The sequence below is a fragment of the Coenobita brevimanus genome, chromosome 50 (genome assembly GCF_032717465.1).
Source record: "Coenobita brevimanus isolate Jiangsu-jjx chromosome 50, ASM3271746v2, whole genome shotgun sequence".
NCBI lineage: Eukaryota > Metazoa > Arthropoda > Malacostraca > Decapoda > Coenobitidae > Coenobita > Coenobita brevimanus.
In genome coordinates this window covers 36,860,367-36,875,161 of record NC_137003.1, presented here as the reverse complement: position 1 = coordinate 36,875,161, position 14,795 = coordinate 36,860,367, and the positions used below count along the sequence as shown (strand labels likewise).

The window sequence follows — 14,795 nt, the reverse complement described above, 5'->3', positions numbered from 1 at the left end:
CTCCCCCCTCCACCTCACTCACATACACTCTCCTTGTCAGTCTTTCACTCTCCATCCTCTCCACATGGCCAAACCACCTCAGTGTGTTTCTCCTAATGCTTCCTATCACATCCATATCCACAATACAATGTTCCTTCACTTTCTTATTCGTCAGTCTCTCTCTCCATGTGACTCCCCATGCTCCTCTCAAATAACTCATTTCCACTGCCCTCACTCTTGACTTGTGTCCCTCTAACAAGGTCAAGCTTCATTTCCATCCATTAGAGTTGGTATCAATACCGTCATGCAGTAACTTTTTCATTTCCCTGTTTCTTATCACAGCAACCTTTCTTCCTTGTTGTACCCTTTCAATCACTTCACCCTCCAAACTTACATCCTTACTCATCACACTACTCAAATACTTAAACACACTCGCATTTTCCATTTCCTTCTCATTCAACCTCACTGCACATTAAGTGACTTCATTTCTCTCGAAGACCGTAACTTTACTCTTCCCTACATTCACCTATAGATTCCGTTTCCTACACACTCTCCCAGACTCATTCACCGAGCCTTGCAGCTCCCCTTCGTCTTCGTGTTTCGAAATGTAAAGATATATTTTTAAAGATCAAGTGTACCTCATGCGTCTCTACAATACAGTGCTGTACTGCGTAATTAGTTCATTACCAACTCAGTGCAGTGGTTTAAATAAACACAATGAATAGTACTGATTATTATTATTTCATTATACATTTTTACTTAATAGTCTTTTAAAAGGATATTCAGTTTTAAGTTTACCTGTTCTTCAGACCAGCCATGTACACCTCTTGTGCTGATGTGTTCTGAAATAAGGAGAGAGAAAAAAAAAACTAATAATAACAGTGCACTGGCTCTGGTGAAATGAAGTGATTGATAATCTCACATGTATGCCAATAAAAGAATGGAAATCAAATCATCCGACTTTTGTACATGAAGCCAAAGTCACCATACCTGCTCCAAACTTTACATGTGCTATCTTATTAGTTTTCTGTTCTGTCTATCTACCACCCTGTCCTTTATTGTCCCATAAGGTGCAAAGGGACCCAACGGTAGGCAATGCAGTAAGACATTTGTGGTATTGGTGACCCGTCACTAACCATGTGACAGGCTGCCTTCAGTTGTACAGTAAAGTACTATGGTGTGCCCAATGAAAATTAAGGAAACACATGACCATACAGGGTGCTAGACTGCGTCCAACAAACTAAAGTAGGTACTGTATATAGGTTCATGAATTAAGATGAATAGCGAACATCACATTTAATAAACTTTGGAATTATGGACCCACTATTCTCCCCATCAGTTTGTTATACAGCATAATGGGCTTGCTGTATATGGGCAATAAACCTTAGCCATGCCTTGTATTTAAATCCGTATGAACAACATCCAAATGAAGCACCTTAACCCACCAGACCGCCACATATCCATTTGTTGGTAATGTGCAGGGCTGGTCAAATGCCCAGTCTCGCCACCAATGGCAATAAAGAAGTCCTGGCAGGAGGGCTGACATTAAAAAGCTGGCCCAGATGGCAATCATCACTTTCCAAATCACTACTATACAGTACAGTATAGTGGAGCCCCATGTTTCAAGTTTAAATTGTTCTGTGAAAAGTACCGTGAACCATGAAACCGCTAAAGTTGGGGCATTGATCCTATTGGAAAGAGGCTAATTGGTTCTGGGTCCCATGCTAATTCCCCGTAAAACCCACATTTCACTTTCCCCTTACCTTTCTTACTTGGCAGCTTCGACCTCTTACCGTCCCCTCTCTCATCCCTAAGACTGCCTCCCAAACCTCCAGAGCAGCAGGAAACCATAGTGCAAGAGTAAAACCAGGAAAATGAGCAGAAAGGGACAGAAAAAAAAAAAAAAGGTTCAGGGAGCAGGTATATATATATATTGCGCAGAGAATAGCGAGTCTGTGGTAATGGCAGTGAGCAAGTGATGATTGCTTTCCATGCGCGCATTTTGTTTATGTTTTTCTCACCATGAATGATGTTTTCGCACGAAACCTGGTGTTTGGGAATATTTGCAGGCCACTGCTAACCATGAAAATGCAAACGACAATGCTGCTAGTCGCAGAGCTCCACTGCACAGTAAACTCCCGATTATTTGTTTTGGCACCATCCGGCATACGACATTATCTGGCGTAGCCAATGGCTGAATTAAAATGGTACTTGGCAGTAAGCATAAAATCTTTGACACTATCTGGCATGAAGGACCCTTTCTTCTGACTAAATGTACATTATCATCCTGCATGAAACAGTTTTTGTAATCAAACATCCAACCATAATCACAAAAAAAGAAAGAAATACAGTACACAAAGAGAATGGGGTTACATCGCTGAGCTCTATAGTATGGAGGGGCTATATCCGCAGTGAGCATGTGACTTTGGCCGCCAAACTGAAACACCTGCACTCGTTGCATCCACCATGGTACAATAATGCAACTGGAACACTGTTCTTAGCTTACTGTTTCTGTTTCGTTGTTGCTTACATAAGCTGAGCAGTGGGCCATGGTACTATATATTAGCTGCATAGTGGACCATGCCACTAAATTTTCCAAATTCATCAGCTGATTTCATATGGCACGAGTGTCGGGTGTAGTGCATAAACATCATCAGCGCTGATCTGGGCTCCTGACGGCAGGCACACAAACTACGTGGCACTACCCATGAGAAAGCCTCTCCATACTACAGAGCTCAATGGGTTACACTGCTCTGTAATAAGAAGGGGAGAGAGGGAGGGAGGGCTGATGGTTGGTGGGACTAGCAGCTTACAGGGTGTTGGTGGTGGGTAGGGAGTAGAAGAATTTTGTTTGGGTAAGGCAGGTGAGGGAAAAATCCAATGCAGAGTTTCCATAGGCTGGCAGCAGGAAGATGAATGTTCTCTCATTCTCCATGGTATTCCTCCACCACTAATGTGCCAATATACAAACGAGTCTATATAGCACTCTATGTCTCTTCCAAAGCATTATTATTATGAAATGGCAATGTTGTGATGGGTTTCCCTCCAAAACCTGGCTGGCCTTCTAGTGTTGCTGTGGCTCTGACACACTGTGCAGCTTTGCCACTAGAACACATGGGATTATTATCAGCCACTGCAGCACCAGGTCCTTCAGCATCTCCTCTCTGGTAAGTACAGTCGTGGTCATAAATAATCGCCTATCCTTCAGTACCCTGTGGCTCAGGCTGGCTCCTTTATGTGTAACAAGTCACAGTGGAATAAGAGGGACTGAGAGGGAGGGGCCATAGAGAGACAGGAAGGTGAGTGAGGGGATGAGTAATGGTGCAGGGGTGGGGTGAGAGAGAGGAGGGAGGGCAGGTAGGGGAGGGAGAATGAAATGCAAAGTGGTGGTCACATTATTTGTCTATTTTCTTTCATTAGGGTATGATATAAAGTAGTTAATGTTCGGTAGATAATGCTGTATTACATCTTGTATAGTGGCGTCAGATAACAAGCTTTAGAGTGGTGATATCAAGGGCTGGCTCGTGAGAGAAAAATGCTGACATGACAGATCAAACATTAATTCAGAGCTAGAAGTTTCCAGCACAACACACTATTGCCTTGTCCACCAATATTTAACTAGCTGATTTTTGTCGGAGGAAAATATAATTACGAGGTGATGAGTGGGTGTTGGGGTTGTTGGACGGCCATTCAAAGCCATAACGGCATGGAGTCCAGGCAACAGATTATGAGAGATATCGTTATTATATCCACCCATGTGCACAGACATCAGATTCATTTACTTTTTGTGCACAATAATTTTAAATAGCCTTTTCATACAGAGATGCCAAAAATAGTTGACATGATGGTGACTGTAGAGAAGGAGTGTATACCAAGAGGATGATATTTGCTGTGGACACAGCCATGTCAAAAGCTGCATATGATATTTAGTTCCAAAATTAACTACATGTAAGGGTAGAGGACGTTTCTTATACAAGCATTACGGAAGTCAATGCCATCCTGATTCCACTCTATGTCCGAAGTCAAAATACACGGGTAACACAAATACAGTATATGGGTGCACATTAATGTCTGATCTGTCACATCAGTATTTTTCTCTCATTAGCCAGCCCTTGATATCACCACTCTATAGCTTGTTATCTGATGCCACTATACAAGGTGTAATGCAGCATTATCTACCAAATACTACTCCTTTAATCATGCCCTGAGTGAAAGAAAATACAGTGGAATCTCAAATTTCAACAGTTTAGAACTGGATGAATCAAATTTCGATGCATTTTGGAGTGGTCTGCCTACCTTACTTTTTGATGCAAAGTCGCATATTTCGATGCTCTCTAGGCCAGACTCCAACCAAAACAAGCAAAGATAATATTTCTGATGCAAACCAAAATGCTAGAAGTGAAGGAAAATTATAAGAAAAAGTATGAGCCTAACCTAATATCGTATGTGACGTGTCAAGAAGAGAATGAAAATCAACATCATTTATTTATACAGTGTATGAAGCATGCGATGATATGGTACCAAGACAATTCACTGTCAAGTCAATTTGCCATCAGATAATTCCCCGTCAAAACATGGACGATTTCCCGTCAGGTCAATTCGCAACCTGGACGATTCCCCGTCATTCTATAACATACCTATTATTAATTAATCAATAATTTAATAACTCAAAGATATCTATCTATCTATTGCCAGACGCCTCAATCCCGTTTGGGGTGGCCACAAACAAATCGCCTCCATGTCGCCCTGTCCCCCGCCATTTCACTGCCCTGCTCCCAACTCACACCCCCCTCTCTCATATACCTCTCCACCCCATCTCTCCATCTCATCCTTGGCCTCCCCTCCCTCTTCCCCCCTCCACCTCACTCACATACACTCTCTTCGTCAGTCTCTCACTCTCCATCCTCTCCACATGGCCAAACCACCTCAGTGTGTACATAACAAAGGAAATTAAAGGAAAAGAATCAATAGTAGAAATACTAAAACAAAATGAATGACAGGTGGTAGCAAATACTGTACAGTAGGCAGAATACTGAAACGAAGAGAAGTACGGTAATTATGAATACAAGGAGCAACATAGAAATGAACAATAGAGACTGAGGAAAAAAAAAAGTCACGTTGTTTAAGGACAAGAGCTCCTGGATGGGAGTAGGCACCAACAACAACAAGCCATGTACAAGGTGATGCTCTGTTGTCGGCGGCCATCCTGCGACTGTCCTGCCAGCAGCCAGCCCTCTACAGCCAAGTGCTGCACTTTCAGCCTGCACCTTCCACATGTGGATATGCATTTCACTGCAATTTAGTCGTATGTATTTTCTTTGTATTTTCGTTGCAACTTACCTGTTTCAAGATGGCAAGCAAGAGTGGTTCTTTGGGTAGCAGTGGTAATGGACGAGAGCAGCCTGGCACCTCTAAATCTTTGCAGCCAAAGGAGAAATGGCAATACAGGAAAGGGCAGAAATACACCAAGTATACACTTGCTGACAGTAAGGCAATACAATGTAGAACTACAGTTACTTAACCACAATTGTAGTTCATAAAGTTTACAGGGGGTGTGGGCAAAAAATCATGATTTTAGGTAGTTAGGTTTGGAGGCCCCAGACCCAAACTAATTTTTCCCATAAGAAGTTCAGTTTAAATTTCGATTATTTGAATTTTACGGTGATTCTTAGGTACATATGCCCATCAAAATTTGAAATTCCACTGTAAACGAATAATGTGACCATCACTTTGAATTTCATTCTCCCTCCCCTACCTCCCCTCCCTCACCCCACCCCTGCACCATCATTTATTCCCCCACCCACCTTCCCTTCTCTCTCTGGCCCCTCCCTCTCAGCCCCTCTTACTCCACTGTAACTTGCCACGCATAAAGGAGCCAGCCTGAGGCACAGGGTACCCGAGGATTGGTGATTATATATGACCATGACTGTACAACTTAGTCTTCTGATGTGTACATTACTGTACTGTACAAGTGACTGTTGGATTCTGCTAAGGCACCAATGAAAGTGCAGTGAAAAGTCTATTAAACTGTGTTACCAAACAAGAAGAGTCGATGAAAATGTGTTTTTTTATTAAATCTAAATAATCATGCTACAAAGGAACTGTTAACACAAAACATAAAATCATTTAGACAACTATTTCTTCCCAAGAGGAGTTTGTCCTTGCTGCTACATGATGAAAGTTTGGTTTGTTCTATGTGGTGGAGTCATATGCTAGATATTTCGATTGATGAAAGCACAGTACGGTGTACACAGTACAGTGAAGCATGCTTCATTTTATTGATGTTTTTTTTAGTTTTGATTGTTTACTTTGGCCATTACGGTACAATATTCTCCAATAAATATCTTTACATCACCACCACCATCAACATGAAATGTCTTTCTGTACTGAAAATTACAGTGTACTTCACAGTACATACAGTATTTCAATATTAGGAATGTATTTTAGCTGCTTTTCAATGATTGTAATGTTTACAATCCTTGTGTTTATTTGTTACTGCCAGGTGAAAGAAAAATGGGTCACCCGCCTGGGAGGACTTTAATTTTATCCCCATCGTCAACATGAAATTGCTTCTGTACATAAAACTGAAGTGTAATGAACAATGCATTATAGTATTTTATTATTAGGAACATCTGTTAGCTGTTCTTTGATGTTTCAAAGCATTTTGTATGTGTTATAGGGTTGAGGGGTTAGGGGCTCGTAGGGGGGACTTCTGCATTACCCGGCATTTTGATGGTATCCGGCAGGCCTTTGGCTCTATTATGTCAGATAATCAGGAGTTTACCGTATTTACAAATCATTATAAGAAGTAGGCTGTGGCACCAGCAGATCAGGATGGTGCTTCCACTGGGAATGGGAATGCTGGTGCTCCTGTTTCACTAGCTACCACAATATCTGGCCATCCCCCTTTGCTGGCCTTTTCAGAGTGACACTGACATGGAAAGTAGAACTCCATACTCTCCTAAACACTTCCTCTAACTATCTTGTGCACTCTCCTACATGAGCTTTACATATCACATAACGTGTCCCACTCTGTCAAAGGGTTGATGCCAGCATGGGCATGCAGCCAGAAAACTTAGAGTGCCCCAAGAGGCTGCCTCATCAGTGGGTGTATAATGGCAGGGCAGTAACAATGCCAAGGCGCACTTGGAGGGTGTCCCTGTAGCTGTCCTGGCAGGATGCCCCAAGGCCACTGCCACAGCCACTGGTCACAGCAGGTGGGTTATGGGTCCAAGGTCCCATGCCTGGACTTGGGACTGTGCAGGTGGTTGGGGCCAGTGGTCTGTCTCTCCCCATTATTTTAACCCATTATGACAAAAAAGGAAAAAGGGAATCGAAGCAAGCCTGAGGAAACTAAATCATCCATGGGGATCAGAGTGGCATCATGGAATGCGGGTAGTTTGAGTGGTAGAGTGGGGGAAGTGGTTGAGGCACTGAGGAGGAGGTGGGTGGATATTGGATGTGTGCAGGAGGTTAGATACAGGAGTGGGTCAGCCAGAATGACTGCTGGGAGGGACTGTAGTTACAAGTTATTCTGACAGGGTTAGGGCAGATGGATATGGTGGTGTGGGTGTATTGGTTCAGGAAAACTGGGTGGAATATGTCATGAATGTATTGAGAGTGAGTGAAAGGATAATAGTAGTGAAAATTTTGTTCAGTGGGGTCACATTTTCATCTATATCTGTGTGTGCTCCAGAGGCTGGATTGGATGATTTAGAAAACGATAGATTCCGGGATGGCTTTATACGTGTGGTAAGTGGTATGAGGGATGATGAAATTGTAGTTTTCGGAGGAGACTTAAATGGTCATGTAGGTCAAGCAGCTCAAGGATATGAAGGGGTACATGGCGGATGTGCATACTGTAAAAGGAATGAGGAAGGGGAAAGGATACTAGAGTTTGGGAAGGAGCATGATTGTGTGCAACACACATTTTAGGAAATGCGAGAGTAGGATAATTACATATGAGTCTGGGGGACACAGGATCCAGTGAGACTATTTCCTGGTCAGGAGGGCTGATAAGAGGTTGGTGAGGGACGTTAAAGTTATAGGGAGCAAGGAGTGTGTGCAGAAACACAAGTTATTGATATGTGACATGGTGCTTAGAAAGTGGGTGATGAAAAAGAGGACCAATGCATCTAGGAGGAAAACTGAAGTTGAAAAACCAAGCAGTAAGGGATGCCTTCTATAGCGAGATGAGTAGAGTGGTGGTTGAACAGGGAACTGTTGACAGAAGTGATCATGAACAGTACAGAGTTCTCAAGAGCAACCTCCTGAGAATTACTGATTCATTGTGTGGATGGACAAAGGGTCCAAAAAGAAATAAAGTAACTTGTTGGTGGGATGAAGGTGTAGAAGCTGCAGTTAAGAAGAAAAGAAGGCTTTTCCAGGAATGGAAAACAGGTGGTAAAACAGATCATTTGGCTGCCAAGTGTAGGGCTAGAAAAGAGGTTTACAGGGCAAAGTCTGAGTCTCACAGACTCTTACCTGATAACCTAAATAGTGTGAAAAGAAAGGATATGATATTTAAGGTGGCAATTAGATGAAGAGGGAAAACAGATATCATAGGTGAGAATTGTGTGAAGAATTATGAAGAAAAGGTTGTGGCAAAGAGTGGGGATATCAAAGACGCCTGGAGAGAACGTTACAACAGGTTGTTGAATGAGGTGTCTGACTGAAAAAGGGAAGGTTTGGAGCCGGCAGATCCAGTGTTTGGCCCTTGGCCTTTGACTGACACTGCTATTGTGAGCAGGGCAATAGACAGGATGCAGGTGGGGAAGGCAGTAGGTGCATCTGGGTTGACTGCTGAAAGGCTGAAAGCCTCAGGAGATAAGATTTGGGTTAGTTACTGACTTGATAAATACGATTATACAGTACATGAATGTGATGTTCCAGATGATTGGCTGAAGAGTGTAATTGTAAATGTGTACAAGGGGAAGAGTGATGCCCTGGAAAGGGGAAATTATAGAAGCATAAAGCTTTTGGACTAGATAATGTAGGTATAGTAATGGGGAGAGTTCTTGAAGGTACGATTAGAGAAAGAGTGAATTTTGATGAAGTGCAGTTTGGGTTTATGCCGGGCAAAGAGACTATCAATGCCATATTCATTGTTCGACAGCTTCAGAAAAAATATCTATCTATCTATCTATCTATAGCCCGACGCCCTAATCCCGCAAAGGGTGGCCGCACACAAAACGCCTCCAAGTCACTCTGTCACCCACCATTTGACTACCCTCCCCCCAACTCACCCCCCCCTCCCTCATATACCTCTCAACTCCATCCCTCCACCTCATCCTCGGTCTACCCCTCCCTCTCCCTCCCTCCACCTCACCTACATACACCCTCTTAGTCGGTCTTCCATTCTCCATTCTCTCCACATGTCCAAACCACCTCAGTGTATTTCTCCTAATCTTCTCAACCACATCCACATCTACCCCACAACGTTCCTTCAATTCATTCGTCAACCTGTCCCTCCATGTCACTCCACATGCTCCTCTCAAGTAACTCATTTCCACTGCTCTCACTCTTGACTTGTTCCCCTCTTGCAAGGAAAGAAAGGGGCTCTGTACTTTGTTGTTGTTGATTTAGAGAGGGCCTTTGACAGAGTCCCTAGGGAGGTGGTGAACTGGGCAATGAGAAAGCTCGGGATCGAGGAGTGACTGGTTAGGGTGGCTATGGCTATGTATGTGGGTGCTTGCATCCAGGTAAGGGTGAATGGAGATATGAGCGATGAGTTTTTCATGAATGTTGGTGTGCATTAGGGGTCAGTCTTGAGCCCCCTGTTGTTTATTATGGTACCTGAAGCACTCTCACGTGACTTCAGAAATGAACTCCCATGGAAGATGTTGTATGCTGATGATTTGGTGCTGACTGCAGAGAATAAAAGGGATTAAGAGTACAAGCAGATAAAACAAAAGTGATGGTATCTGGGGCTGGTGGCAGTACTGTCAAAGAAAAGGGAGAGTGGCCATGGCCATGTGCGATTTGCCACAAGGGCGTATGAAGTAATTCTATCTTGTGCAGTGTTTGTGATAAGTGGGTGCATAAGTGGTGTAGTGATACTAGAGGTAGACTGCAAGATAATGCTGACTTCATGTGTGCTGTATGTCAGAGAAAGCATGTGGAGATTGACAGACATGAAAGGATTGATCTTGCTGGTGAGTCTCTTGAGTGTATGGAAGAGTTTTGTTATCTGGGAGACATGTTGTGTGCTGGAGGTAGGGATGGAACTCTGTGGCTAGAGTTGGGAGTGGTTGGAAGAATTTCAGGGAGCTGTTACCTCTCCTGACATGAGAGGGCTCTCCCTCTGTGCTATGGGATCTTTGTATGCAGCATGTGTTAGGATTGTAATGCTGTATGGTAGTGAGACTTGGGCAGTAGAGGAAGAGGATAATTGCAGGTTCAAACATACTGAAATGACAATGATCAGGTGGAAGTGCAGTGCATCCCTGAGTGTGAGGCCTGGGGGTACTAAGTTTATGATGGAAGAGCTGAGGGATAGGATGGGACTGGAGTGTATTGGTTTTGTGATGAGGAGAGGTAGATTGAGATCATTTGGGCATGTAGAGAGGATGGGGGATGATAACTGCGTGCAGAAAATGAGAAGTGTTAATGTTAGGGGTAGGGTTGCGCGAGGTAGACCAAAAAAGACTTAGGACAAGGTCATTGGGCATGAATTCAAGGATAAGGGACTGAACAGGGAGGCTGCCAGAGATGGAGCAGCATGGAGAGCTGCCATCAGATGACCAAGGTCGATGCATGCATGCATGTTGGAGTCCTTAAAAATGAAACGAAACAAAACTACTGTTGCAACTGTTTCCTCTTAAATACAGGTAATAATTTGTCATAGATGTCAGAGAAACAAGGAAAAAATCTGGCAAACACTAAAGGTTTTGATGATACAAGAGGTTTCAGCCAAGCTCAATCTGCACAAGTTAGGTCAAAATTCACACAAAATAGACTGAAATCACCATTTTTGTTACCACACAAGCCAGATCTGTGCATGACACTATTTACAAGCTGTGTGTGTGTGTGTGTGTGTGTGTGTGTGTTGTTACCTAATTGTATCTTTACAGGAATGAGTCAAGCTCATACTGTCCCATGTTTTAAACCATTTATATCATATGTGTCTTTAAATTTATGAATTGTTTTGGCACACATTATTTCATTTGGTAGTGCATTCCACTGATCAACTGCTCTATTTGGGAAAATGAATTTCCTTATGTATTTATCACCTCTCTTTTTGTACAGTTTTCTCAGTGTCCTCTTAATGTTGCTTCCCCATAGGTTATAAACTCATTTACATCTATTTTCTCTTTTCCTGTGATGCATTTATATAACATAATCATGTCTCCTCTCTTCCTTCTCTCCTGTAATGTTGGTAGGTTTAATTTTTCTGGGTTTTCTTCATAGCTTGGGTCCTTTAAATGTGGTGCCCATCTTGTAGCAGCCCACTGTACGTTTTCAATCATATCTATGTGTTTTTTGAGATGCGGATTCCAGACTACTAATGCATACTCCAGAGCTGGCCTGATGAATGATGTTATTCTCCTTCTCAGCATGTCATCATTTATATACGTGAATGTTCCTTACGTTTACATTTATGTGATCAGCCAGTGATAGTCTGTTATTGATAATCACTCCTAAATCCTTTTCCCTTCCTGATGTGTGTAGGGTTGAACTTCCTAACTCACAATCCCAATCTGGTCTTTTTTCACTTTTACCAAATTTTATTACATGACATTTGTCCACGGTAAATTCCATTTGCCATCTATTGCTCCATTCATTAAGCTTATTTAATTCCTCTTGTAGCACTATGCAAGAGTTTGTGCTTGTAATTTCACTTTGTATTTTTGCATCATCAACAAACATATTTAGGTAGCTTTCATTTCCAATGTTGCTGTCTATATCATTTATATATCCCCAAAAAATAATTGGTGCAAGCACCGAGCCCTGTGGAACTCCACTTGTCACTTCTCTCCATGATGAGTAATTTCCCCTTAGCACTGTTCTCATTTCCCTTTTACTGAGAAAATCTTACATCCAATCGTACAGATTACCTTGGATTCCTCCTTGATGGTACAGTTTCCGTAAAAGTCTTTAGTGTGGTACTCTGTCAAATGCCTTCTTGAAATCCAAATATATGCTGTCTACCCAGCCATCTCTTTTCTGTATTATTTCTGCAACTCTATCATAGTAACTAAATACATTAGTAACACATGATTTTCCCTTTCTAAAACCAAACTGCCATTCTGTCATCATATTGTGTTTTTCCTGGTGATTTACCCAAATTCTTCGTATCAGTTTTTCTAACATCTTGCTTATGACGCTGGTCAGTGATACTGGTTGGTAGTTAAGTGGCTTTTGTCTAGTTCCTTTTTTCAAAAGGCGCACAATGTTTGCTTTCTACCAAATATCAGGCGGTTTTCCTTGTCTTAAGGATTCTCTGAATATTAAATGTAATAGACTGCTTAGCTCTTTTGCGCATTCCCGTAATACCATACACGAAATCTCGTCAGGGCCATTGGCTTTTCCCTTGTCTAATTTCAATATCTCATCCTGGACCTCTTGTTTCATTATACATATATTTGTTAACATGCGCGGGCATGCTTGTTCATTTTCATCTCTTGCAAATCTACTTTCTTAGGTAAAAACTGAATGGAAATTTTTGTTTAGTACTTCACAAATATTTTCTTCACTGATACAGATATTCCCCTCATTCTTGATGGATTGTATTTTATCTTTAACTTTTGCTTAGCTTCGTATGTAGCTGTAAAACAACTTCGGCTGATCAGAACTTTTATTTCTAATGTCTTCCTTAAACTGCCTTTGAGATTCTCTCCTTATCCTTGTATAATCACATCTTGCCTGCTTGTAGTTGTTATATGCTCTCTCACTTTTATGCTGTCTGTATCTGATCCACAGCAATCTCTTTTCTCTTTTGCATTTTTACAATCAGTATTAAACCAGTTCTTTATCCTTATTTCTGAGTCTTTGTGCAATGGGACATAATTATTAACTCCTGTTTCGTAAAATTCACAGATTTTTTTATATACAACATTTATATCCTGTCCTCTTAGCTCCTTTTACCAATCTATATCCATAAGGTACTTCTTTAGGCCATGATAGTTGCCCTTTTTGTAGTTTAGCCTCTTTTTGCAATTTTCATTACCTCTATCAAATGCTATCCTGAAAGGTAATCTAATTCTGCATGGTCACTTTTGCCAAATGGGGGGTGACAGATTATATTGTCAATTTTCTTGCCTAGTAAATATGAGATCTAATAATGAGGGGTTTTCTGGTTCTCTTTTTCTGGCGTTCTCCTTTTCACATTGCGTTAGAAAAAATTCCTGTATAAGATCCACAAGTTTTTGATCCCAATAACTTTCATGGCTTTTTACATCCACAGTATTCCAGTTTATATTTGTTAAAATCTCCCATTAATATAATTTTTTCATATTTTTCTTCCATTCTGTTTAGTAGGGTTCTTAAACTCTGAGTAGTCTTTTCTGGCAGGTCTTAATATTCACCTCTATCCCATGTGTTTGTCTTGGGTGGCATATATAAATTTGCCACAATTACTATCCCTTCTGATGTACTAAACTCTACTGCAACTTTCTACTTGTGAGGGTATGCCTATTTCTGTCGCTTTTGCTTGGAGTCTTTTCTCTGTTAGTATCATAACTCCTCCTCCTTTTTTAAATTTCCGTCTCTTTGCCCAATATTGTACTCATCCAAATTTAAAGAGTCATTTTATATTCTTGGGGTTAATTTTGTTTCTGTTAGACAAATAATATGAGGCTCATTTTCTATGATATAGTCTTTTATCTCTAATAATTTGGATACCATTCCATCTACATTTGAGTACATCAACTTAGCCATATTGTTCACATATTTGACACTGGTTGTCTACTACCTTGCTTTTATTTAGTCCCTGCTGTTTATGTGCCATTTTCTTACTTGCAATCCTACTACTTTGTGAAAAAATTTACTTCTTTCTTCATTTGATCTTGCATCATTCTTTCTTTTTGTTTTTTCCCTATTTCCTTTAGTAATCCACATTCCTCTTGAGTTAGGCACCTTTTTATCCATCCTTCTTTGCACTCCTCTGATTCCTTAAGTTTGTTAGCATTTTTTAATGCCTCTTCTACAGTGTTCACATTTTGGAAGGCTACTTGGAGTGGCCTTGACTTGTATCTCTCATATTTCCCTAATCTCTTAAATTCCTCTACATCTTTCTCACAGATTTCCTCTGTTACCACATTCTGTATGTTCATTATATTTACCATCTCCTTGTTATCTCTGATAGTTCTATTCCTTATTTCTTCTTCATTTTTACCAGTGATGAGTATATATTTGTTAATCTCAGCTGTTTCATTTATCAGCCTTGGGTTCTTCCTTATGATTTCTTTCACCTCTCTTGTCACGTCTTTTGCTTCAGCCTTGTTTTTAAGATCTTGACTTGTTTTGGCTACTTCTACCCATGTATTTTGTACTTCTTCTGTGTAGTTTCCTATCATTTCATCTGCCTGAGTGATCTTCTCATCAATGTCTCTGCTTTGCTCTGAGATGACCTTCTTGTCTAATTATGTCTTATCATTACTGTACGCCTTCAAAACTCTCTCATGGGTGACGACTGTATTTCCCATTTTGTTCATTTTCTTCCACAGAATGTCTACCTCAGCTTGCAGCTCACCTGTTGTTGTTTCATTTCTGTTTAATTCCTTTACCATTTCCTCATTTTTTTCCTTTTGTTGGTACAGTTCCTTCCTTATTTCATCAAATTCCAGTTTGAAAGTCTGCTCTAGTATATTCACTTT

The 14,795-nt window shown here is 41.2% G+C and overlaps 1 protein-coding gene across 1 annotated transcript in view; it reads right to left on the bottom strand.

Annotated features, from left to right (window-relative positions):
* Nucleotides 1-516: 516 nt before the first annotated feature.
* Nucleotides 517-14,795, bottom strand: part of LOC145399807 (testis-expressed protein 10) — a 271,732-nt gene continuing 257,453 nt past the window's right edge. Inside the window, exon 12 of the mRNA XM_080272356.1 lies at nucleotides 517-821. Within this exon, the coding sequence (XP_080128482.1) occupies nucleotides 739-821 (83 nt within the window). The 3' untranslated portion in view covers nucleotides 517-738. The remainder of the gene's footprint in view (nucleotides 822-14,795) is intronic.